General features: G+C 59.2%; 1 protein-coding gene across 2 annotated transcripts; it reads left to right on the forward strand.

The window, feature by feature from the left end:
• The first annotated feature begins 1,585 nt into the window (after window positions 1-1,585).
• On the forward strand, window positions 1,586-22,386 carry MYO1C (myosin IC). 2 transcript variants are annotated; one of them, XM_028155029.2, is made up of 32 exons: window positions 1,586-1,653; window positions 7,596-7,751; window positions 7,869-7,984; window positions 8,588-8,786; window positions 8,871-8,951; window positions 9,816-9,995; window positions 10,080-10,178; window positions 10,382-10,495; window positions 10,580-10,651; window positions 11,060-11,179; window positions 11,299-11,381; window positions 11,604-11,709; window positions 11,807-11,887; window positions 12,185-12,276; window positions 14,906-15,000; window positions 15,081-15,127; window positions 15,229-15,309; window positions 16,796-16,901; window positions 17,004-17,121; window positions 17,678-17,791; window positions 17,867-17,943; window positions 18,289-18,357; window positions 18,453-18,537; window positions 18,636-18,795; window positions 19,086-19,169; window positions 19,819-19,912; window positions 20,002-20,057; window positions 20,166-20,301; window positions 20,378-20,448; window positions 20,531-20,628; window positions 20,703-20,802; window positions 21,163-22,386. In XM_028155029.2, the coding sequence occupies exons 2-32, from the start codon at window positions 7,626-7,628 to the stop codon at window positions 21,187-21,189; spliced, it is 3,087 nt and encodes a 1,028-aa protein (XP_028010830.1). In that variant the 5' UTR covers window positions 1,586-1,653; window positions 7,596-7,625; the 3' UTR covers window positions 21,190-22,386. The 2 variants fall into 2 exon arrangements, with proteins under 2 accessions (XP_028010830.1, XP_054565060.1); XM_054709085.1 differs by lacking the exon at window positions 1,586-1,653 and adding an exon at window positions 6,172-6,249.
• The last annotated feature ends 2,984 nt before the right edge of the window (window positions 22,387-25,370 follow it).

Here is a 25,370-nt window from a genome sequence, read left to right on the forward strand (position 1 = left end):
GGGCTTGTCACAGTGTCCCCCCTGCCTCTCCAGCCAGCCAGCCCCCAGCAGCTCTGGCCTTTCAAACTCAAGGGGCTCATGTGCTGCTGTGGGAGGCAAATTTGGCGGGGGGGGGGGGGGGACATTGCATACAGGAGGGGCAGTGCCTACTGATGGATCCTCTGGGCTTAGGACAGAATGTGCATTTTTTATTTGGGGAGTGGTCAGTGTGGTCTCCAGCAGACACCAGTGAGTGGGTAGGGGGAGAGGCCCAGTCATAGAGCTGCTGTGGGGAAAGGCCTCCTACCCTCTGACCTAGAGACAGGGTACCCCAGGGGTGGCTATATCAGTTGCTCTGGTTACCTGGGACAACAGGCATTTCCTCCATCACTCAGCCCCTCCTCTTCCTGCCCCAACCCTCTGGGCCAAGAGGCCTCCCAATCAGACCTGGGCTGCTCCAGCTGTGTCCTGAGGAGCTGGACCAGACACATCCCCTGGGGCTGGACTTGAAGCTTAACCAAGTGGCCATCCCAGCGTGAGACCAGATTCCTGGCTGTAGGAACAGTGGGCAGGCAGGCAGGCCTTTGCCCAGAAACCCCAGTGCCCAGCACGCTGGCAATCCACAGGCGGAATGGCGCTGCAAGTGGAGCTGATCCCCACTGGGGAGATCATCCGCGTGGTTCATCCCTACAGACCCTGCAAACTTGTAAGCTGGGGTGCGGTGGGTGGGAGGGTGGCAGTGTCTCCCCAGGGCCCACAGCCCTCTTTCAAGCAAACCTCTTTGGAAAGAGGTGAGCAGTGGGGAGGGGTTCTGATCCTTGGTGGAGCAGGAGGAGACTGGACAAGAGGGGTAAATGGAAGGAAGGGGAAAGGTTTTGAGCGCCACTATTAACCATCACTAGGAGCAGGGTTTTTCAAAGTGGGCATCTGGGTTTGAATCCCTTCCCCTCCTGCTCCCTGATCCTCAGTTTGCTGGGCTACGAACTGGGCATAACACATAGGTGACAGGGCTGCTGTGAGGTCAAAGGACTAGTGCATGCAAAGCTCTGGGCGCATAGTACAGGCTCAGTCAATGTCTCCCCTTTCCCATGGGCCCCAAGCAATGGCCAGCTCAGAACAGGAGCTCCGAGGGTGAAGGGAGAGAGGCAGTCACAAATGGGGAAGAACCGATCTGCCTCAGCCCGCAGAGGAGGGTTGGGTTTGCTGTGGGGGTGGAAAGGGGCCCTAGGACGATAAGGGAGAACCCCATCAGACGCACCCACCCATCTCTGCAGCGAAAGGGCTGGGTCTTCGTTGGAGGGGAAGGAGGGAGGGAGGGAGGTGAGAGAGGGGGAGAGAGAGGGAGAGGGAGAGGGAGAGGGAGAGAGAGTTGTAGGATGCGGGGTGTGTTTGTGTGCACGCCTCGTCCTGGGACCTGGTGGCGGAGTGTGCGGCACCAAGTCTCCGCGGACCTAGGGCTGGGGTCAGGACCAGGACCGGCCGGGTGGCCCGGGGCGGGGCGGGGCGGCAGGGTGCGCGCGCGCGCCTTGGTTTGGGCCCTGCCCGGGATGACGACAGGCAGCGGCCCGGCCCCGGGCGGGCCCTGGGCGGGGAGAACGTGCCGGGACCGCGGACTCCAGAGCCGGCCACGCCGCCCAGCCTGGCCCCCGCCCGCACACCGAAAGCGCCGAGCCGGTGGGTACGCTGGGCGCGGGCGCGGGGCGGGGAGCAGCCTCGTGGCCCCGGGAGGCCTCCGCCGGCGGGCGGGGTGGGGGAAAGGGCGGGCAACCGGGCGCCGAGACTACCGCGAAGCTACCGTGCGGGAAGCGGAGGTCGCTGGGGCCGGGGGTCGGCTGGGCCCGGCCCATGCGGGATCCCAGGACCCGGCGGCGCCAGGGCTGGGCCTTGTGGGGACTTAGATGACGGTGGGTAACGCGAGGGCGGGGCAGAGGGGCCGGGGTCTCTCCAGACGCGGGCACCCAGCACGCCCTTTGGCCGGGCTCTGCCTCTGGGTTCCGGAGAAGCCGCCGGAGCCCCGCCCCTTCCCGTTGCCCGCCCCCTGGGCCCGGCCGCGCCCGGACTGCAGTGAGTGTGGCGAGTGGGGGGCTTCGAGATGAATGAGACAATGAGCGGCCGGCCCACGGCCTTACTCGGCTGCCCGCACGCCCCGGCCTCCTGCTGACGCGGCTGGCTCTGTGCTTCATTCATTTACACCGGCGGCTGCAGGGGTTCCTGAGCCCCACTGCGCCAGGTCGGGGTATGCTGCAGGCGGGAGCCTTCTTCTGGGCGGGACTGACCTGGGTACCAGCGATTACGAAGGGGCTGTGAGTTTGGAGGGAGTCAGAAAGGGGTTCTGGAGGAGGTGATACCTGAGCTGAGTCTTCAAGGATGACTAAGAGTCAGTCAGTTGGGAAGGGGAAGTGCAGCAAGGGCCAAGGAAATTGCAGGTGCAAAGGCAAGAGGCTTAGAGAACCACGTGTAGCAGCTGGTGGCAGGGGCGGGGGGGGGGGGGCGCTCATTCTGGCCATGTGTGGTGGGGAGGCAGGGGGAGCGAAGGGACCGGAGAGGGTCACACAAGAACGTGGGGGCAGTAGGGTAAACTGAGGACAAGGAGGTCCACTGGAGTCCATATGCAGGGAAGCAGTGGGTGTGAGGTACCGGCTTGGCTCATGGACTGGTGCCCTATGAACCTTCCCTCTATTAACATGAAGTGTTAGTGCATCGGACTGTTTGTCAATACCACAGGCTGCTGTGGGAAAATGGGTTAACAGGAGGAAGGCAGGGAGGCCAGTTGGGAGGCTGCTGCCTGGTCCCGGCGTGGAACAGTGGGGGGAGCAGAGGACAGGTTTGAGCAGGTGGTGACTCCTGGGAGGAGTGGGGGAAGGACAGGCCTTTTGATGCCAGGTGGTGGTGCCAGGTGGTGGTGCCAGGTGCCTCCCTCCTCTCTACTTGGAGGATATTGAACAGGGAGGGAAGGTCAGGGGGCAAGGTACTCTGTTTACTTCTGCTGGACCCCCAGGGAGAGGTGTCTGGCGGGCCAAAGGCCCATGGCTCTGGAGTTGACTGGGGCCCTGTGAGTCATCAGGTAGAGCCCCTAAGTCACTACCATTCCTCCCCAAGCCCCTCACAACAGTTCCCTTGAGTCTGGAACAGTCCTTGGTGGGGCTGCTGGGCCCGGACCTGAAATGTGTGTGATAGATATACACTGAGCACCTGTTCTGTTCCCAGCACTGCACTTCGGGTGAGATAGGCTATGGTACTTCCCCTGCCACCACAGGCCTCGCGGCTGCCTCAGTGAAAGTAAGCTGATAGCAGTGATCTGGGGGGGCCTCAGAACACCCATTCCAGGCTGGCATGGTCCTGGCCCTGGGCTGGGGGAACATTTGAGGCTGCCCATTGACCTCCCCGCTTCTCCAGAGGTCAGACTTGGGGGCACCTGGCCCATCCTAGGTAAATGGCACTGGATGGTCCAGGTTTGCTGGAAACATCTCCCCAGGTGGGAGGAGACCCAGAAGCAGCCTGGGAAAGTAAGTCCTAGGTCACTCAGAGGCCGTGGCTACACCCCAGCCCCTAGGTCCAGGGCCGTGCTAGGAGCTCAAAGGCCATGGCCCACACTCCCTAGCTGCTACTCCTAAAGTCTACGTGTCAATAGCAACACCACAGCAACAGGTGTACTGGGCACTGCAGTCATGGGGTCACTGAGAAAGGTCACACCTATTAACCCTTACAAATAAGTTTGGAAATCTGCCAGCCCTAAGCCGCTCTCACTCTTCCAGGGCAGCCCTGGATGACCAGTGAGTGCTAGAGGTCCTGGTTCCAGTCCCACCCCTCCTTTTACTAGTCCTGAAATCGTAAGCAAGACCTCCATCTGCCCAGCCTCAGTTTCCCCGTCTGTAGAATGGGAATAACAACACAGACTCATGGCTTGGCTGGGGGCTTTGAGGAGAGTACCATAAGACAGCGCTCAGCACGCAGGACGCCCCTGGCTCTCACACCCTTGGCCCAGCCTCAGTTTCCCCGTCTGTAGAATGGGAATAACAACACAGACTCATGGCTTGGCTGGGGGCTTTGAGGAGAGTACATTAAGACAGCGCTCAGCACGCAGGACGCCCCTGGCTCTCACACCCTTGGCCCAGCCTCAGTTTCCCCGTCTGTAGAATGGGAATAACAACACAGACTCACGGCTTGGCTGGGGGCTTTGAGGAGAGTACCATAAGACAGCGCTCAGCACGCTGGACGCCCCTGGCTCTCACACCCTCGGCTGCCCGCCTCGAACACCTCTCCCGGGCTGGCGCTTCCGTCCAGGGAGGCGGGGCGGGATGGTGGGGCCGGGCTGGGGCCGGAGCCGGCCCTCACGCCCCCGCAGCAGTGGAGACACCCCCTCCTTCCGCCGCCGGGCGGCGGCTCCCGGGGCGCCAGAGGGCATCCCGGGAATGCGGCGGCGCGGCTCCGGGTGGGGGACGGCCGGCCGGACCCCTCCGCACGCGGATTCCCCTCATTCCAGCGGCCTGACGCGGTTGCGGGCGGGGCGGACGCTGCCACCGCGAGGCCCCGCCCCCTCTCGGGCTCCGCCCCCGGGGTCCCCGCGCCCCGCCCGCTCCCCGCCGGGAGCCCCGCTCCAGGTGGAGCCTGCGGGCCTGGCCCAGGTGGGCTGGAGGCCGAGTCCCTTCTCCGCTCCCGCTCGCTCTGGACTTTAACCTTGGGGCGCCCCCGCCCGCCCTGGGCCCGGCCTGCCGGTGGCGTTTCCTACCCCCTCCGCTCCCACCGTCTCCCAGCTGCGCGCGGCGGCACCCCGTCCCCTCGCCCCTTCCTGAGGGCCCCATCTCCCAGCTGGCGCCCGCCCCGCGGGTTCCCTCGGGTCGCGGCCCCGGCCGCGCTGTTGTTCTCGAGGTAACGAGCCTTCCCCACGAGGCTGGAGCCCGCACCTGCCGCAGCCTCTCCCCTCCCCCCGGGGAGCCCGGGTCCGAGGTGGGGTGCACTGGGGTTTGGGGTCCGGGCTGCCTTCTCCCGCAAGGATAAGCCAGTGCCCCAGTATTGCGCCCCAGCTTCCTGGTCTGCCAGGGTGAGAGGGAGCAGGTGATGCTCTTGCGAGTCCTTTGTAACAACTGGGGGGCCGGTCTGAGGGGCGTCCCCGCAGGTGAGCGTCTGCCCCGAGCTCGCGGGGAGTGAGTGACTGGCCGAGGGAGGGGAGCGGTGCGCACCGAGAGCTGCGTCTGGGCCCCTCCACCGCCTGCAGGCAGGTGCTGGCCTCCCGCAGGGGCAGTGACTTCCAGCGGACAGCCCGCCCGGGGGCTGCAGCCTTCGGCAAGCTCCAGCCCCCGCCGCCCGCCAGGGGGGCCCTGAGCGACGGTTCGCTCCTCAGGGTGGTGCTCCCGGAGGCCAGCCAGGGGGCGGCTCTGGGGCTGGGTGGGGGGAGGAGGGTGTCCCGGGCAGAACGTGTGGACGCACTTCGAGGGGGTCAGAGGGGCGGCCCCTTCCAGAGGAGGGGGGGAGGGGGCCCAGGCCCCAGTTGTGGGGTCCAGGGCAGAGGAGAAGGGTTCAGCCCGTGCTGGAAGCCGGCGTGGCTTTCCCGATGGGAAACGGACCTCCCCGGAGGCCGGCCCGCCGCTCCGGGCCAAGGCGCCCGTGGCTCCCCTGTCCTTCGGGCACCGGCCTGTGTAGACGCGGGAACCTAAGGCGCTTCTCCAGGCGCAACGGCGCGGCCACCCCCCGGCGAGGGTCCGGGGTGGCCCGGGCCGCTCGGAGCTCCGCCCGCCGGGGCGCGCCGGCCGTATTTGGGCATTTCGCTCTATTTTTAACTTTGCCGGGACTGGAGGTTCGGGGGAAGGGAGAGGGAAATCCTGCTTCCTCCGCGGCCCGCCGGCCGCAGCCCTCCTCCCGCGCCCGGCCGGGGGCGCCGTGGAGACCCCCGCCCGGAAGTGAGTGCCGGGCCGGTGTAGACGCGGCGGCCGCGCGGGTTCCGGGCCCCACCCTGGAGCCAACGACGTCCCTCCTGGAAAACCTGACTCAGGCGGCGCCCCTGCCGGCGGGCCGCCCCACCCTCGCCCCGAGAGGCCCCTCAGTCCCTCCCACCCCCACCCCCACCGACAGGGACCCCGGGGTCCGAGCCCAGGGCGGCGGGGGCGGGGGGAGCCCCGCGCTCCACGGGCTCGCGGAGGGGGCGGCGCGGGGGCGGGGGCGGGGCGGCCCCTCCCTCGTTGACGCCGCCGCCGCCGCCGCCGCGGAGCCCGGGCCGAGAGCACCGGCGGCGGAGGGTCCCCGGCGGCGGGCAGGATGCGCTACCGGGCGTCGGTGAGCGGGGCGGGGGCGGGGCGGGGGTCCCGGGCGGCCCTGCGGCCTCGCGGCGGCGCCTCGGCCCCGCCAGGAAGCGGGCGCGGCGCAGGAATTTCGGGTGGAAAAACGTCCCGGGAAGTTGCAGGGGGAGGAGGCCGAGGCGGGGAGGGCCGCGGGGCGCGCGGACCTGGGCCCCGGCTCTCAGCTCGCGGGGGAGGCTGAGCGCTCGGACCCGGCACCCAGGGGGCGGAGGGGGCGGGGGCTCCGGCCAGATTTGCTGGCAGCTTCGGGGCAGGATGGGGCGGAGGAGGGAGGGACCGGCCGGGGCGAGGCAGGCCCCTGGTCAGACCCAGAGGGCCCCCCTGGCGAGAGGTCTGGGGGGGGGGGTCTGTGGTTGGAGACGACCTGTTGCCAGCTTTGGGATCTAAACCCGCCACCACTGCCACCTCGCTCTTCTCGGACCCCTGACACTTTGGGTGTTCGTTTCCTGAGCCCCAGGCCCTTTTCGAAGAGTGTGTCACGGGGGGGGGGGGGGGGGGCGACGGCCACCTCGAGCCTGCCCCTCTCCCTCCCCCATGGCGGGCCCCAGGCAGCTGGAGGCAGCAGCTGGGCTTTCCGTGGTAAAACCCCCACCCCCTTGAGGCCTCTCCGGCTCCCCGTGGAGGAGGGTGTCTGGGGAGCCTGGCAGCTGATGGAGAGGGTGTGGCCCAGCTATGGGAGGGTGGCCCCCCTTATGGGGTGAGTGTCCAGTCCAGCTGGACGGGCGGCCCCTGGGCGGTCCGCTCCTATATGGGGTCGGAGGGTGGTCTCTTGCTTAGTCTCCAGACACTCGCCCCCTGGAGATTCTGGCGGGTGGGGGTGGGAGAGGTGCGCCTACCCTGCCAGAATTCCCTCTGAGCCATCGGTCCTCCAACAACACCTGTCACCTGAAGTCACCTGGTCTAACTCAACTCCTCCTCCTTGAGGCGGAAGCAACCCTGAGAGGGGAGGGGATTTATCCAAGGTCAACAGAGCTTTTCTTCTGTGGTTCCAGGAGTTCCTTCTCCTGGCCCCCGTCCCTCTACACAAAATTAGCACCGCCCCGGATTCGGTGGCCTTGCTCCTCCGTCCTCTGGGTCCTCTGTGCTGCAGGGTCTGTGTCCAGGTCCGTGCACCCATGAGGCCTCTGTTCTGGGTGACCTGCCTGCGTCCTCAATGTTCCATGTGCCGGCTTCCTGCGGCCCAGGCCCCGTGTCCTGTGTCCAGGCCTCCCGTGTCCACCTGCCCCTGGCTGCCCACTCAGTCCCACAGGCTGTGGTGGAGGGAGAAGTGACCTTACCTTACCCTTCTGGCCCTGACCCTTCCCTGTGGCTCATTCCCAACAGGCCTTGGGCAGCGACGGGGTGCGGGTGACCATGGAGAGCGCCCTGACCGCCCGTGACCGGGTGGGGGTGCAGGACTTCGTGCTGCTGGAGAACTTCACCAGTGAGGCCGCCTTCATCGAGAACCTGCGGCGACGGTTCCGGGAGAACCTCATTTACGTGAGGCCCGAGTGGGAAGACAGTGGGGCTGCTGGGGGTTCGGAGGCAGGACTGAGGGGGAAAGAGGCACCTGGGGCCTCTGGGAGAAAACTCTGACCCTCCTCCTCCAACCCCCAGACCTACATCGGCCCGGTCCTGGTCTCTGTCAACCCCTACCGGGACCTCCAAATCTACAGCCGGCAGCACATGGAGCGTTACCGTGGCGTCAGCTTCTACGAGGTGCCACCCCACCTGTGAGTGACACCCCCGTCCCCATCTGAGATGACCCCACCCGGCCCTCCCTCTAAAATGACCCCTGATTCCCCATTTTGGATGAAGCACTGTTCACAGCTGTGAGGAATCCCACAGTTCCTCACCCTGGACCGACTCCATCCCCACCTGAGATGAATCAGCTCCACCTGGTTGGGACCTCCCCAGCCCCCACCCAACTCATTCTCACTCATGACTTATTTGCCCAACTGTACCTGGCATGGCCCCCAACCTTAGTGACCCTCTGACCCCTACCTCTGGAGGCCTCCAGCCCTACCTATGAGGGACCCCAACCTCTACCTGAATGACCTGCAACACCCCACACACACACACTCCTGAGTGATCCTCTCCATCTTCCCTCTGAAAGTGACCGTGTCCAGTGCTCGCTTCGGCAGCGCATACACTAAAATTGAAAGGGACCCCCTCCACAGCTGTGAAGAATCGCCCTCCACCCACACCCTTGAGGGTTCCCCAATCCCCATCCTCAAGGGTAAAAGCAGCTCCCACCCACAAGAGAACGCCAGGCAGATACGGAAGTGCCCTCTCCCAGCCCCACCTGCCGGACTCCTGACCAGCTTCTGCCCCAGGTTCGCGGTGGCTGACACTGTGTACCGGGCACTGCGCACGGAGCGCCGGGACCAGGCAGTGATGATCTCCGGGGAGAGCGGGGCAGGCAAGACGGAGGCCACCAAGCGGCTGCTGCAGTTCTATGCTGAGACCTGCCCAGCCCCTGAGCGGGGTGGTGCTGTGCGTGACAGGCTGCTACAGAGCAACCCTGTGCTGGAGGTGAGGGTCCTGCAGCATCTGAGAGGGGGGAGAGGCAGGGAGAGAAAGCCGGCATCCCTCATTCATACCCCCATCTGCTCCTAGGCCTTCGGAAATGCCAAGACCCTCCGGAACGATAACTCCAGCCGGTTTGGGAAGTACATGGATGTGCAGTTTGATTTCAAGGTACCTGCGTTGTGCCAAGGCAGGGGGTGGGATTCCCATTCAGTAGGCACCAGTACACATTTATTGAGCTCCTGCTGTGTGCCAGGCACTGTGCCAGATGCTGGTACTGCAGCACTGAAACAGACAGACAAAAATCCTGCCTCTAGGGGAGACAGACAGCAGAAAAATGTGATGTAGGTGACAGGTGCCGTGGCAAAAAATAAAACAAGGTACGGGGTGGGGGCAGCTGCTCTTTCAATATGTTTTTAACTCCAACTGGAAGGGAGCCATCAGAAGATTGGGAACAGAAGTGTGTCAGGATCTGACTTTCCTCTGAAAAAGCCCGTTCTGGCTGCTTTGTTGAGACGAGGTGGTCAGAGAAGCAGGTCAAGCAGGGAAACCGGTAAGGAAGCTGATAGAATAATCTAGACGACAGGTGACTGTGGCTGGAACCAGCGCGGTGGCAGTGGAGGTGGTGAGCAGCAGCTGGACTCTGGGGTTTTGAAGGTTAAGGCAGCAGGACTGATGGACTGATGGGATGAGAGGAGGCCTGCCGACTCCTTGGCCTGAGCACCCGGGAGGATGAAGTAACCATTGACCAAGATGGAAGACGGTCAGAGGAGCTCGCCTGAGGAGCGGGAGCGCAGCTCAGTTTCAGGGCTGTGGGGTTTGAGGTGCCTGTGGTACGTCCGAATGGAGCTGACATGTAGATGGGATCAGTGTCCTCATTTCTGAGAGGAGGAAGCTGAGGCCGCAGGGGACTTGCCGGATCCCATGCACTTAGAGGCAGAACTGGGATTAGAACCAAGACGGCGGGGAGAGAAGGGAAGATGGGCCCCACTCCCCATCCCCCTGAGTGGTCCCCATGTTCCGTCCTGCCCACAGGGTGCTCCTGTGGGTGGCCACATTCTCAGTTACCTCCTGGAGAAGTCCCGCGTGGTCCACCAGAACCACGGGGAGAGGAACTTCCACATTTTCTATCAGCTGCTGGAGGGGGGCGAAGAGGAGACGCTGCGCAGGCTGGGCCTGGAACGCAACCCCCAGAGCTACCTGTACCTGGTGAAGGTGAGTCGCTGGTGGGCAGGGCAGGTGCCCCCCGGGGAGCAGCACAGCACCAGGGCTGGCAACCCAGCTTTGCCCCTCCTCCAGGGCCAGTGTGCCAAAGTCTCCTCCATCAACGACAAGAACGACTGGAAGGTCGTCAGGAAGGCTCTCACGGTCATCAACTTCACTGAGGATGAAGTGGAGGTGAGGCCTCTGCGGGGGGCCCTCCTTCCTCTTGTCACCCCCTGAAAATCTCAACCCACTTTTACAGCCCGTATCGACTTAGATCCCCCTTCTCCTCTCAAACACGTCACCTCCCCGTCCCTGCTCCATCCCACCACCCCGGGTGCCCTCATGGAACTCTCAGCCCCTCCTGTGACTCCCATCTGCCCCTGCCTGTCCCCCAGGACCTGCTGAGCATCGTGGCCAGTGTCCTGCATTTGGGCAACCTCCACTTTGCTGCCGATGAGGAGAGCAACGCCCAGGTCACCAGTGAGAATCAGTTCAAGTATCTAACCAGGGTAAGCGGGGAGCGCAGAGGGCAAGGGCAGAGCAGCTGGGTGAGGGGAAGGGCACCCTCACCATGCCCTCCGTCCTCCTGACAGCTTCTTGGTGTGGACGGCTCAACATTTCGGGAAGCCCTGACACACAGGAAGATCATCGCCAAGGGAGAAGAGGTGAGGCCAAGCCTTTGCCTCAGGAGATGGGGTGAGGGATGCGGGTATAAGGTAGCCCCCAGGCATCATTGCCCCTTCCCCTGGTCCGCTAGCTGGTCCTCTCAGCAATGCTGGAAGGACATAAGGCAGCTGGCTCAGAGAGGCACAGGGAGCGGGCCAAGGTCACACAGGAAGAGGGTGAGGGAGTCAGGCTGGAACCAAGCCTCCGACCTCTAGGAATGGGGCCTCTTGTCCGTGTACCTCCTTCCCTCTGGTGGGGTCACTGTGTCCTCTCCTGTGCCCGCCCCCACACTCCCGCAGCAGGAGGGCGAGTAGACATAGTTTCCTGGTGTTGGACCTGAACCCAGAGGGGAGTGGGTGGAGGGGGGTCTTCAGCATTCACCTCCCTGTCTCACGCCACACATGCAGCTCCTGAGCCCGCTGAACCTGGAGCAGGCTGCGTATGCCCGAGACGCTCTTGCCAAGGCCGTGTATAGTCGCACTTTTACCTGGCTCGTCGGGAAGATCAACAGGTCGTTAGCCTCCAAGGTGAGGGCGTGGTCCAGGCTGCTGCCAAGGTAGCAGGGGCGGCAGTCCAGGGAGGCCTGGGCCTGGGCACTGCGGGCTGGCAGGCGTGGGGACCCATGCTCTCGGTTGAATGACCCTAGGATGCCCAGAGCCCCAGCTGGCGGAGCACCACAGTCCTTGGGCTCCTGGACATTTATGGCTTTGAAGTGTTTCAGCACAACAGGTCAGTGCCCTCTTCCTCCTGCCTGTCTCTCCTCTCGTCTCTCTGTCCCGGTCCTTCTCCTCTGTCTACCCGCCTCTCGGATTCCTGTCAGTGATCTCCCAGCCATCCTGGGTCCTGATCAGTGTTTCCTCCCATAGCTGCTCAGGGGCCTGGCCCATCCTCTCCTTACCCCGGTCCTGTGGCCACCTTGAGCTCCTGTGGTCTCTCCTGCTTTCCTCGCAGCTTCGAGCAGTTCTGCATCAATTACTGCAACGAGAAGCTGCAGCAGCTGTTCATCGAACTCACCCTCAAGTCAGAGCAGGAGGAGTACGAGGCAGAGGGCATCGCGGTAAGTGCAGGCCTGCAGGTGCCACAGGAAGCCCAGGTGTCCGTCCCCAGGGGAGGACCTGGACCCGTGACGATGCCTCCTTCCCCTTTCCCCTCAGTGGGAGCCTGTCCAGTATTTCAACAACAAGATCATCTGTGATCTGGTAGAGGAGAAATTCAAGGGCATCATTTCCATTTTGGTGAGTCGTCTGTTCCTCCAAAGCCTCGTGTGGGGGCCGGGTGGGAGGGCGTCACTCCTTCCCCTTTCTCTCCAGGCCAGTCCACGGAGGGCCAGAGTTTGGGGCTGTGCGGGGACAGGGCAGGGCTCTGCATGGAGGGTGAGGTGAGGTGCTGGCTGCATCTGGAAGCTGTCCCTAGGAAGTCCCTTTGATTGGCCCCTTTTCCCCGTGTCTCTGCCTCCTGCATGGTGCCCCTAAGTTACCTGTGCTCTCCAGCCCCTCCCTTGACACATCCATCACTCTGTGCCACACCCCCAGGACGAGGAGTGTCTGCGCCCTGGGGAGGCCACAGATCTGACCTTCCTGGAGAAGTTGGAGGACACCATCAAGCACCATCCTCACTTCCTGACGTGAGTAGGGTTGCAGGGCTCACTCGGGTAGAACCTGTGGAAGCCTGGGATCCCCCCCACAATTAAAACATCAGCCACAAGGAGATGCCCAGAGGAGGGGCTGAGTTAAGGACAGGCGCACAGAGCCGCAGCTCACCTTACAACCACAGAGGAAGGAGCCAGGAGCATGGCTTCCTCCTTATTCTTTTTTGAGAATGAAACTTGCAAAGGCCCAGCGGGTGTGGCTCCGGGGGTTGAGCATTGACCTATGAACCAGGAGGTCACAGTTCGATTCCCTGTCAGGGCACATGCCCAGGATGTGGGCTCCATCCCCAGTGTGGGATGTGCAGGAGGCAGCCGATCAATGATACTCTTTCATCATTGATATTTCAGTCTCTCTCTCCCTCTCCCTTCCTCTCGGAAATCAGTAAAAACATAAAAAAAAAAAAAAAAAAAAGGAAAGAAACTTGCTGAGATTGTTTAGCTTCCTTTATTTGCAAGTTGCTTTTTATTTAACTCATCCCTTAGAGTGGGGCGAGGGAGAAGAAACAAGCCCCTCTGTCCCAGCTCTGTCCTGCATCGTCTGTGCACACCCCCTCCTCTAACCTGAAGCCGTCCGAGGAGGTTTTCCTGGTGCTGGCTCCTTTACTGAGGGTCAGAGAAGTCCTTTGCCCAAGGTTATCGCCCATCTAGTAAGTTACCGAGCTGGACTCAGTCCCAGGGCTGCAAATGCCAAAGCCCTACGCGTTTTTGCTTAATAGTACGTTAAAGCCCTTTTCCTGGTTGTAAAAATAACGTTGCTCATTAGAGAAACGCTGGAGTGTGTGCAAAAGCCACTGTGGTCCTGTCACCCAGAGGCCATCACTGTTAACAATTCCAGGCATTTCCTTCCTGCCTTTTTCTATACCTTTTTTTTTTTTTTTCCCCGTGGTTGAGAACTTACTGTGTAGATCAGGTCCTCAGATAATGTGGTTTCATTCAGTGTTGTTTTGTTATACCATTGATGAGATGTGGGAATTTCATTCTTTTTTTATTTTTATTTTTTTTATTTTATTGATTCTTTACAGAGAGGAAGGGAGAGGGATAGAGAGTTAGAAACATCGATGATAGAGAAACATCGATCAGCTGCCTCCTGCACACCCCCTACTAGGGATGTGCCTGCAACCAAGGTACATGCCCTTGACCAGAATCGAACCTGGGACCCTTGAGTCCGAAGGCCGACGCTCTATCCACTGAGCCAAACCTGTCAGGGCGGAACTTCATTCTTGTTTATATCAATTAGCCTCTGGGTAAAATTGCTTTTGTTATATGTCGTTTCACTTAAAGTCACAGAACCCATTAAGGACCCTAAGTGAGGACTTACTGTAGAAGGCTCAGGGTAGTGTTCTATCTTTCAGTATTTTCCTGTATCATCAAACAGAGTTCCTCAAAATGCTTGCTCTAACGGCTCTAATCCACAGACACCCCATGGCTCTTACCCAGCCTCTGGGGGCCCTGGCCAGCCTCCGGCTTCTGCTAGATAACAAGGCTGCCACAGACATCTTTCTGCCTTAAACCTCTGCCTGTGTCTCTGGTTAGTTGCTTGAAATAGTTCTTAAAAGTAGAAAATGGGCCCAGGCTGGTGTGGCTCAGTGGTTGGAGTGTCATCCTGTGCACTGAAAGTTTGTGGGTTCGATTCCCAGTTAAGGCACATACCTAGGTTGTGGGTTCGATCCCAGTCAGGGCATGTATGTGAGGCAACCAATAGATGTCTCTTTCTCTCCTCCCTCCTTTTCCCTCTCCCTCTCCCTCCTTCTCTTTCTCCCTTTCCTTCTTCTCCCTTCCCCTCTCTCTAAATAATAATTAAAGACAAAACGTAGCTTTGGTCTGTGCACCGAAAGGTTGCCAATTCGATTCCCAGTCAGAGCACATATCTGGGTTGCAGGTTCAAACCCCCGTTGGGAGATGTTTCTCTCTCACATTGATGTTCTCTCTCCCTCCCTCCCTCCCTCCTTCCCTCCCTCCCTCCCTCCTCCTTCCTCTCTCTAAGCATGCCCTGAGTGAGGCTTAAAAAATAATAATCTTCTATAATAATAAAAGGGTAATGTGCTAATTAGACCAGACGTTTTCCAGACGTCCTTTCTGACGAAGCCTGGGCCCGAGGCTAGCCAACCCGGGTCCCGGGTGCCGGCAGCGGGGGGAAGGAAGGCCTACTCTTGCACGAATTTTTGTGCATTGGGCCTCTAGTAATAACATAAAATAGAATTTAAAAAAAATACGTATCCTCTAGTGAGGATTGTTTTTTAAATATAGAAAATGGGCTAAAGGGTATACACATGCTTAAGACTTACTAGTAAGTAATCTCTTGGGGCAGATTCTATTCTTAAAACGTAGTGGGCCATGCTCAACCCTCTGAGCAGTCATGCAGCAACCAGAGGCACTGAGAGGAGCCCTCTGCCCAGTGTGCCCTGCAGAGCGGGGGCCAGATCCCAGGCCTGGCACAGTGTGACCCTGGGCAAGGCCACCTCTGTGCAGGGAGGCAGGGTGGGCTGTGGGTGGGCTGGGCATGCCTGCTCCTTCCTGGAGGTCTGTTTCCTCTCTATGACTCTTCAGCAGGCAGGGAGCATGGCTCAGGCAGCAAGCTGTAGCTTCCTCTCCCTGTCACCCCCAGGCACAAGCTGGCTGACCAGCGGACCAGGAAGTCTCTGGGCCGCGGCGAGTTCCGCCTTCTGCACTACGCTGGGGAAGTAACCTACAGCGTGACCGGTGAGGATTCTGGGGCTGGGTCCCCCCAGTGGCAGGGAGGGGGGACTCTTCCTCAGCTCACATGTGCTCTCTCCTCCCAGGGTTTCTGGATAAAAACAATGACCTTCTCTTCCGGAACCTGAAGGAGGTGAGGAGGACTCGGGGGAGGACTGCAGGTTTGGCCCCGAATGACCAGTGCACCAGGAATCTGTCCTACTACAACCTTGATCCCTTGCTCTGCCCTCACAGACCATGTGCAGCTCGGAGAATCCCATTATGAGCCAGTGCTTCGACCGGAGCGAGCTCAGTGACAAGAAGCGCCCAGAGACGGTGTGCCGGCTGTGGGGCCCCGGGGGCGTGTGTGTGCACGTGGATGAGTGCCTGCAGGAGCCTGGGAGTTGGCTGTGTGCACAGGAGCTTCTGTGTGTGTTGGTTCCTGTGGGTGTGTATCTGTGTGTGCTCTATGTCTGTGTGCATGTACACAACCACTGCTCCATGTCCGCCCTTGTTCTCTCTCCTCTGAGCCAGCCAGCCTCCTCCCTGGTCTCCTGGCTGTTCACCTGCCCTTACCAAGCATCCCCCACAAACTGCTGTGGGAATATTCTAAATTGCAGATCGGTTCCTATCATCCCCTCACTCCAAATTCCTCTGTGGCTCCCTTGTTCCCTCACGTTTAAATTCACGCTCCCTGATGTGACTCTTGAGTCCTGCTCCGATCCTGCCTCTGCCTGCCTCTATCCCTTTTTCTGCTTGGCCTGTTTGTAGCTCACTGTGTCCATCAAGCCTTTGCTCAGACTGCCCTCTGCCTGGAATGCCTTTCTCTCCTCTCTTCCTTCGGGCTGGCTGTCTCCTATCCTCTTTTTGTTTTAATTTATTTATTTTTAGCGAGAGAGAAAAACATTGATATGTTGTTCCACTTATTGATGCATTTGTTGGTTGGTTCTTATATGTGCTCTGACCGGGGATCGAACCCACAACCTTGGTGTATCGGGATGATGCTTTAACCACTGAACATATCCTTTCTTTTTTTTTTTTATCCTTTTTCCTTTATTGATTAAGGTATTACATATGTGACCTTATCCTCCCCATTGCCCCCCACCCTTTTTTTTTTTTTTAATAGAGGAAGGGAGAGGGAGAGAGAGATAGAAACATCAATGATAAGAGAGAATCATTGATCGGCTGCCTCCTGCACACCCCCCACTGAGGACTGAACCTGCAGCCGGGCATGTGCCCTGAATAGGAGTCAAACCATGACCTCCTGGTTCATAGATCGATGCTCAATCACTGAGACACATCTGCTGGGCTCCTACACATCCTTTAAAACTTAGGTGAAGGGGCATGTCCAGGAGGCCTTTCCTGACGCCCGCTCCCCCATAAACGGGATTAGTTGCCCCTTTTTGGTGCTCCCAGAACCACAGGCATACAACACACCCCTGTTACTAATGGGGCCTCAATAGATTGCGAGTCTGCTTGAAGGTTCTCCCTCGCAGTGTACAGGGGTAATGGTTGAACGAATAGGTGTAGGACACATTGTTGAGGAAAGTGGCCCTGAAATTCTAGGAGAGAAATTGAGGTCGTGCTGAGGCCTGAGCAGAGTTTTAGACCCCAGTGAGGGTCCTAAACTGAGGTCTCTAGCCAAGCCACTGTGGTGATGCAGGTGGGCCTAGCCTGTCCCCTCCCCTGTGCGGGAGGAAGGGCCCCAGCAGGGTAGGGGGTAGTTGTGGGAATTGCTGCTTTGCCCCAGGGACGGGCTGTGCTAGGAGTCAGAGGCATTAGCCCAGCTCCAGCCAACCGCCCATTCACCTTGGCTCACCAGGTGGCCACCCAGTTCAAGATGAGCCTCCTGCAGCTGGTGGAGATCCTGCAGTCTAAGGAGCCCGCCTACATCCGCTGCATCAAGCCCAACGACGCCAAACAGCCCGGTAGGCCCTCCCACCCCGGGCCTGTGGGCTGAGCCTCTGGGCCAGGGCCACGGGCCCTCTGTCCAGGCGAGCCCACTGATGACCCTGTCACCCCTCCTCCAGGCCGCTTTGATGAGGTGCTGATCCGGCACCAGGTGAAGTACCTGGGACTGATGGAGAACCTGCGAGTGCGCAGAGCCGGCTTTGCCTATCGCCGCAAATACGAGGCTTTCCTGCAGAGGTGGGGGCGGGGCCTGGCTCAGTGCCAGGACAAGGGGTCCAGAGGGTAGGAGCCTGGTAGATCCTGGGAGGGAAGACGGGTTCTCAGCCCCATTGCAAAGCCAGGATGCTGAGGCTCTGAGCTGCCTTTCCATGCTGCAGGCCTAATGTCAGGCTTGGTAGAACACCTCCCCCCAGGCCTGGCCTTCACAGAGCACGTGGCAGGAGGCAGGCATCCACACATCTGTCACCAGGAGAAATGGTAAAAGCTTATGAGGACAGAGTTTCTATCAGCTCAGAAAGGAGAGGGCAGCTGTGTGGTTATCCTGACTTAGGGTCTGGGGACTCGGTCAGGTGTGAATTCCATCTCTGCTGCTTTCCAGCCCCATGGCCTCAGGCAGATGAGAATATTAATTGCCTTATTGTTATAATGGGGACAACAGAGCCACCTCCCACGCTTTCCGTGAGCTGCCAGTTAGGGGAGCCTCCCAGCAGGTGCCCAGAAAAGCTGGTGTGGGTCCCCAGGGAAGGTGGTGGCTGAGGTGGGAGCCCGGTACATTTCTGCTCCTGCCCCCCAGGTACAAGTCGCTGTGCCCGGAGACATGGCCCACTTGGGCAGGACGGCCTCAGGATGGGGTGGCTGTGCTGGTCAGGCACCTCGGCTATAAGCCAGAAGAGTATAAGATGGGCAGGTGAGTGGTGCCCACTCCTGGGGTCTAGAGGGCATGGGGATGGCAACCAGGGGCTGATCACTGCTGCCCTCCCAGGACCAAGATCTTCATCCGCTTTCCCAAGACGCTGTTTGCCACAGAGGATGCGCTGGAGGTCCGGAGGCAGAGCCTGGGTAAGAGAGCCCCACCTTTCCTGTCCCAGTGGGGTCCGTTCTGGGGAGCAGGAAATAAATCACTGCATTTGGGCTCCCTTTTCAGGAAGTCCGCCTCGCCCACAATCAGCTGCCCTCCTCCTTACCAGCCCCAGCCATCTGTCCTGCCCTGGGTGCAAACACTGAGCAGGTTCCCACATTCCTTTGCTGCCTCCTACTTGCTTTCACTTACTCTCCCTTCTTACTTAGCCTCTCACTCCGCAGCTCCTTCAGCCATCCCTCATCCATGCCACTCAGTGAGCTCTGGCAGCCAGGCCTCAGCTGGCCCCTGAGCTCTGGCCCATTGACTTTCTTTCCCACCTACAGCCACAAAGATCCAGGCCTCCTGGCGGGGCTTCCACTGGCGGCAGAAATTCCTCCGGGTGAAGCGATCAGGTTCGGGGCCCTGCGGTCTTCAGGGGTCAGGGTCTGGGGCTAGGGTGGGCCACCCTGGTGAGGGGGTAGAGGTCAGCCATCTGTGGTCTCTGCAGCCATCTGCATCCAGTCCTGGTGGCGGGGAACGCTGGGACGGAGGAAGGCGGCCAAGAGGAAGTGGGCAGCACAGACTATCCGGCGGTGAGACTGGGGCACCATGACGGGGTGCAGAACCGGACGTGTGTAGGGGTCTGTTGCAGACTTCTCACCCCCGTCCCTGTTGGGCTCCCCACCCCCAGGCTCATTCGAGGCTTCATCTTGCGCCATGCACCCCGCTGCCCCGAGAACGCCTTCTTCCTGGACCACGTGCGCACCTCTTTTTTGCTCAACCTGCGGCGGCAGCTGCCCCGGAATGTCCTGGACACTTCCTGGCCCACACCACCACCTGCCCTGCGTGAGGTCTGCGGGCCCTCCCTGCGGACTTGGGGGCTTTCAAAGCACTCTGGAGGGGCCCAATTAGCATGTGGCCAGAGGAGCAGTCGGGAGGGCTCCCCAAGGGAGTGGAACTGGGGCTGGGCCTTGGAGGGCTAGTTGTTTTGAGAGAAACCCCTTCGGGAATGGAAGGGGTTGTCCAGATTGAGGGGATGTCGCTTAGGCCAGAGCCCGGTGGTGGGCATATGCCTGTTGTCCTCAGAGGGGAGGCAGCCAGCTGTCTGGGTGCCCTGATGTTGCTCGTGTCGTGCCCACAGGCCTCAGAGCTGCTGCGGGAGTTGTGTAGGAAGAACATGGTGTGGAAGTACTGCCGGAGCATCAGCCCCGAGTGGAAGCAGCAGGTATGGAGAGCAAAGAGGCAGGTGTGGCCTGGCCAGGGGGCAGTGGCACCACTTGGAGAGTGCCAGCCTGGGGGAGCACCTTACTCCTGATTTACCACGTGACCTCAAATGGATCCCAGCCCCTCTTTGGCCTCACGTATGAAGCAGAAGCTGGAGTAGATTGTGGGTGGAAAGTAGGGTTCACCTGGGCCAACTCCACTGGACAGTAGAGGCTTCCCAGAGCCCTGTGTTGAAAAGGCTGCAGCTTCAGTCTAATCGGTTGGTAATGTCTGCGTGGTTTTGGAGACAGACATTGGCTGCCAGTGTGCCTTGCATTTGCCAACTCAATACTGGGTGATGCTAAGGACCCGCCCCACTCAGGTAACCTGTAGTAGTTTTGAGTATTAGCAATCGGTCAGCTTCAAGATCTGAATATTGGGGGCCCCAGGGCCTGCACCCTGACAATGCTGTCAGGACCCTTCTAGGGAACTCTCTGCCTTGGTTGGTGGAGCCGGGGGTGCGGTAGAGGAGGGGTTCATGGGAGTGTTGGTGGCAGGGCTTAGCCTCCTGCTGTTGGGGCCGGAAAGAGGGTGAGGGAGGCTGTCTCAGCTTCTGAGGTTCTGATAGGCCCCAGTCTCTGACATCCCTCCTCCCGCCCTTGTCTCCTCAGCTGCATCAGAAAGCCGTGGCCAGTGAGATCTTCAAGGGCAAGAAGGACAATTACCCCCAGAGTGTCCCTAGGCTCTTCATCAGCACACGGCTTGGTGAGCCCCTGACTTTCCAGTGTCAAACCTTCCGTCACCGTCCTAGTCCCCTCTCTCCTCCTGACTTCTCTCTTCCCCACCTGGTGCAGGTGCAGACGAGATCAGCCCCAAAGTGCTGCAGGCCCTTGGCACTGAGCCCATCCAGGTGAGACATCAGGGATGGAGGCATCGGGGCCCGGGCAGAGGGTGAGGGGGTTATCCCTGGAGCCCCCTCAGCCCCTCCCCTGCCCCTCATCCTACCTTCTGTCCTCAGTACGCAGTGCCTGTAGTGAAATATGACCGAAAGGGCTACAAACCCCGACCCCGGCAACTGTTACTGACGCCCAACGCTGTGGTCATCGTGGAAGATGCCAAAGTCAAGCAGAGGATTGATTACACCAACCTGACGGGTGAGCCAGAGCCCAGGGCTGCGTAGGGAGGCCCCTGCTCTGACCTTGATCCCTGACCTCTGCCCTTCCCCCTCAGGAATCTCCGTCAGCAGCCTGAGCGACAGCCTCTTTGTGCTGCATGTGCAGCGCGAGGACAATAAGCAGAAGGTGCCCTGTGGGGACGGGGAGGCAGGGGGGTGATTCTGTAGGTCAGGGCAGAGCCTGACCCCTCCCCTTGTTGGGCCCCCAGGGGGATGTGGTGCTGCAGAGTGACCATGTGATTGAGACACTGACCAAGACGGCCCTGAGCGCTGACCGCGTGAACAACATCAACATCAACCAGGGCAGGTAAGGCAGGAAGGCATGGCGAGGGGGCCGAGTGTACACACTGGGGCAGGCCTCACACACACCCTTCCCTCCAGCATCACGTATGCAGGGGGCCCTGGCAGGGACGGCATCATCGACTTCACACCTGGCTCAGAGCTGCTCATCACGAAGGCCAAGAACGGTCACCTGGCTGTGGTGAGTGGACCTGGGACTGGGGTGGCCCTAGGACTGGGGTGGCACCTCCGGTGACCAAGGCGCCTTGGCAGTGCTTGGGTACCATACCACCCCTGTCATCCTGTTGCCCATTTGGGGCCAGAGTGAGGGGCCTTCTGAGCCCCTGTAGTGCAGAGGGTCAGAAAGATGGCAGCATGGGGAGGGGGAAGACCTGGGGGCCTGGGGTGTGCTGGGTGGGAAGAGAGGCCCACTCCGGCTAGGGAGTAGGATCAGAGTCTGCAGGACCAGGCGGCCGCTGCCGGCTCCTAACCCGTGAAGACAAGTGCCCAGTGCGCCTCTGTCTGCTTCCCGCTCACACTTGGGCTTCTCCCTTCTCCACAGGTGGCCCCACGGCTGAACTCTCGGTGATGAAGGTGCCCACTGGACCCTCCCACCTCCCAACGCTTTGCTTATCCTCTCTTCCCCTCCCATTACCAAAGACTCGAGCTTCCAGACAGGGACCCAGGGACACCTCGAAGCCCACAGACAAACTCCTGCCTCCTACTCTCCCCTCTCTTGAGGGCGCTGCAGGGAGGGGTTAGGGAGCTGCCCCAGGAGTGGGCCAGGCCGGGCCACAGCAATAGGAAAGCCGGGGCCAGAGGCAGACACGCCAGCCCCACTGTCGATGCCAAATATTTGAGAGAAGGGAACTTTTGCTGAGGTTTTCTCTGAGATTTTTTGATGCTTTATAGGAAACTATTTTTTGTAGCCATTTCCCACCCCAAGACACACTGGATGTGTTTTCCCTGACTCCAGCCGGGCAGGGAGTGTAGCTCAGAGGTGGAGCGGTCTGGGCCTGGTGCCCTCTTTCCTGCTCAGGCCACTCTGTCCTCCTTGTCCCCTTGGCGCCTTGTCTGCCTGCCTGTCTACCCACCTAGATCCTCTGCAGCCCGCTCTGACATCCTTCTGGGGGCTGAGAGCACCCTTGCCTGCCCCCTTTTTCTGCCTTAACAATGTCCTTTCAATATCAGCCTAGCCTGAGGCTGTCCTGGAGTGGGGGAAGGCGTCTCAGGCCACAAAATGTGCAAGACTGAGATCAGCTAGTCCAGCTTCCTGGTGTGACAGAGCAGGAGACAGTAGCCCAGAGAGGGGACGGGACTTGCCCTTCCTTCATCAGCAGGTTGGGGCAGAACCGGGACTGCAGCCCTGTCCTCTCAGTACACCTCACTGCCTCGTTCAGGAACAAGGGCCCCAGAAAACAGGCACATGTCTTAGGGTGCATGTGGCTCCCTGACCAGCAATCACCCTTGGGGGCCACCAGGTAGGAGAAGCCCTTCTGCCTGAGTCCATGCCTTATGATGACAAATACCCCGCTCACCATAACTGGCCCCATTTCAAGGATGTGAGGCCTTTCCTGTGCCCCAAGCTGCCCCTGTGCCGGGGACCTGGGGAAGGGGCTGGCCTTGGGAGGAGCTGCAGGGGCATCACCTCTTTCTGCTGCTTCTCCCCTCACACCGCCCCAGAGAGCCTGGGCTGCCCAGCTGCCTCTGCCTCCGGGGTCTCGGCCCACTGCTGACACTTCTGCAATCCAGAGAAACACTAAATAAAGCAATACGTGTTTGCCAACATTGGTCTCCTTGTGCATGTTAAGAAAGGGAGAGGACCCCCGAGAAGGCAGCCAGGGGTCTTGTGTTAGAATGTTTGCCTTGTTCCCAGAAGGAAGGAGGCAGCGCTCCCTTCCCAGGGAGAAGAGCAGGTGTGACCAATAGCCGCGACATTGACTCTTGAGAAGGGCTGCCCAGCCTGGCCCAGCGCTTCGCTTCGGGCTGGGAGGCAGTAAGCATCACACAGCCCCTCCCCTGCGGCCTCAGCCTATGCTGGAGGCTGGTGCACCTAAGCGTGTGGAGAGTGCAGGAGCCAAGGGGCAGACCTGCAGAAGACTGACACCTGACTTGGGAGCGGGGAGGGGTGGGTGAAGGGCTGCCACACTTCACAAAGAAGATGACATCTGAGTAGGCCTCAGAGGGTAGCCTCTGAATTTGGATTGGGTTGCAAGTGACCAACCCAATATGAACTGGCTTGGGAAGCAAAGGACATTCAATAGCATTCACAATCTAGCAGCCCCCAGGCTGGGCTGCTCTCAGGCACTCACAGATGTATCTGGAACCATCTCTTGGCTCAGCCTCTCTGGTGATGTGGTGGCAGCAATAGCCACCAACAGCTCCACACTTGCATTCCATGAAGTTGGCATCGAAGGCAGAGAGGAAAGTCGCCTCTTGCTAAGTAACTCAAGTCTTAGAGCCAATTCTCAGTAGACAGCTTGAAGGCGGTGCTTTCCTGCCCCATTCATTGTAGGGAGGAAGAACAGCTTATTCCGATGTGTGCGTGCCAGGCCTGGGTCACGTGTCTACACCCCTAAAACAAGTAGCGTGTACCACACCTGACCGCAAGGGCCACGAGTGGGGGCAGATGACTTCCCAAAAGAAAACCAGTGTTGCCTCCAGAAGAAAGGGAATGAGTGTGGCAAGCTGCACCATCAGCAAATTACTAAGTCTTCCCAGGTGGGAGGGGCACTGTGGGCAGAAGGAATGGCAGGCCTTAAAGGCAAGGAAAGTTTCTGTTTAGGGCCCGGCTACCTACTGAGTTTTGACTCATCACCTAGGGCAAAAGTTCTCAATGAGTGAGATACCATGCGTGGTATGACTATCTGGAGCTTGAGGCAACTCTGTGAACACACCTAGATTTTGACACTGACCTCCAAATTAATGTATAGGAAAATGAACGCACCACAATAATTTGTCTATCAGTAGTAATGGTGGCTCCAAGAAGCCGACAGATAAGATAAACATTGTGTTAGGTGCAATGACCAGGTTTACAACTGTAACCACATTCCTTTCTCAAGCCAGTTGGTACATGGGAGCGTGATAACCCAGATGCCACTGAGTACCCGGTCCTTTTGAGGGGTAACCAGGGATGGTTCGCTCACATCCTGCAGGAAGTGCAATGCCCTCCAGGAGATATTGGCCAATTGTCGTGTTATCGGAGAAATGTGTGGGTTGCCTTTCTCCTTTGCTAGTGGGAGTGGGTTCTTTGGGTACCGCTGAGATAAGCATTTCTGGAGATGTGGTAGAAAGCTTTATTTTCATGGAATTACATCCTTGGGTTTTCAAAGTCCCATTTTCCTCAGTCCAGTCCTGGAAGATGTGCAGCTGGGGACTCAGTCGAGTTTTAACAAAGCCAGTGTCCAAAGCGTCCATCCCGCGGTGGAGGAGGGTCCGGGAGAGCATTAGGCTAGTTGTAGTCCATCAGTCCCTTGTGTGGGGCCCACATCGCTGTGGGCCACGTGGGCAAATGCAGGGGAGCCCAGAGAGTGCGCCCTGCCACAGGCGTCTCTGGAGTCCCCAAAACACAAAAGCACAAGAGCACCAAGAGAGCGACCTCCTTTGTCCAGATTAGCTATCTCAAATCTCCCCACCCTCGCAGTGGCCACACCTACTGTGGCTAATGACCTGCTCCCAGGTGTGACCGACAGATAAGCACCCTCTCTGTCACCCAGACTTTACTGGGCATGCGTCTACCCTCCGGTTCCAGAACCTTCCCCCAGCTCTCTGCGGGCGGGCGGCGGGGAATAGACCTGGGGAGTCTACACTGCAGCTTCCAGGCAAAGCTGCGGAAATGGCATGCCTATATGATTCGGCCTTCCCTTTGCTGCTTTCCTGTTAATTAATAACTGGGTTAAATCACAACGGTATCAGTAGGAAGCCAATTTTGGCTCTGGACAAGGGCATCCACCCAACTCTACATGCATTTATTCAACCAACATTTACTTAATGTGCCAGGCTCTCTTGGTTAGCCTTGATACCTGGGATATTGCAGGAACAGAAAAAGACCCAGCCCTGACTGGTTTGGCTCAGTGAATAGAGCGTCGGCCTGCAGACTCAAGGGTCCCAGGTTCGATTCCGGTCAAGGGCGTGTACCTTGGTTGCGGGCACATCCCAAGTAGAGGGTGTGCCGGTGGCAGCTGATTGATGTTTCTAATTCTCTATCCCTCTCCCTTCCTTTCTGTAAAAAATCAATAAAATACATTTAAAAAAAAGAAAAAGACCCAAATCCTTGCTTTTATGGGGCTTACATTCTAGAGGGGCAGAGAGGACAATACATAAAACTAATATGTAAAATATGTAATGGATTAAAAGGAGATAAGTGCAAAAAATAAATTTAAAAAAGGTAAATGTTAGAAAAGTACGTAAACAGCGCGCTCTTCCTCCCAGGACTACACTGACGCGTTTCCCCTTCTCCCTGCCCCAGACTTGTCACCTCCTGAGCCCATTTCTTCTACTGCTCACTTCTTCCACCTCTGTGACTTCCTGAATGAACTTTCTCTTATTAAAAAAACAAACAAGCCAAAACCGGTTTGGCTCAGTGGATAGAGCGTCGGCCTGCGGACTGAAAGGTCCCAGGTTCGATTCCGGTCAAGGGCATGTACCTTGGTTGCAGGCACATCCCCAGTGGAGGGCGTGCAGGAGGCAGCTGATCTATGATTCTCTCTCATCGATGTTTCTAACTCTCTATCCCTCTCTCTTCCTCTCTGTAAAAAATTAATAAAATAT

This window comes from Eptesicus fuscus, chromosome 20 (assembly GCF_027574615.1).
Source record: "Eptesicus fuscus isolate TK198812 chromosome 20, DD_ASM_mEF_20220401, whole genome shotgun sequence".
Lineage (NCBI taxonomy): Eukaryota > Metazoa > Chordata > Mammalia > Chiroptera > Vespertilionidae > Eptesicus > Eptesicus fuscus.

Coding starts and splice junctions, on each gene's coding strand:
- MYO1C (XM_054709085.1), top strand. Junction 15,310..16,795: donor ACAAGAAGCGCCCAGAGACG/GTGTGCCGGCTG, acceptor TTGGCTCACCAG/GTGGCCACCCAGTTCAAGAT. Junction 20,302..20,377: donor TGATTACACCAACCTGACGG/GTGAGCCAGAGC, acceptor CTTCCCCCTCAG/GAATCTCCGTCAGCAGCCTG.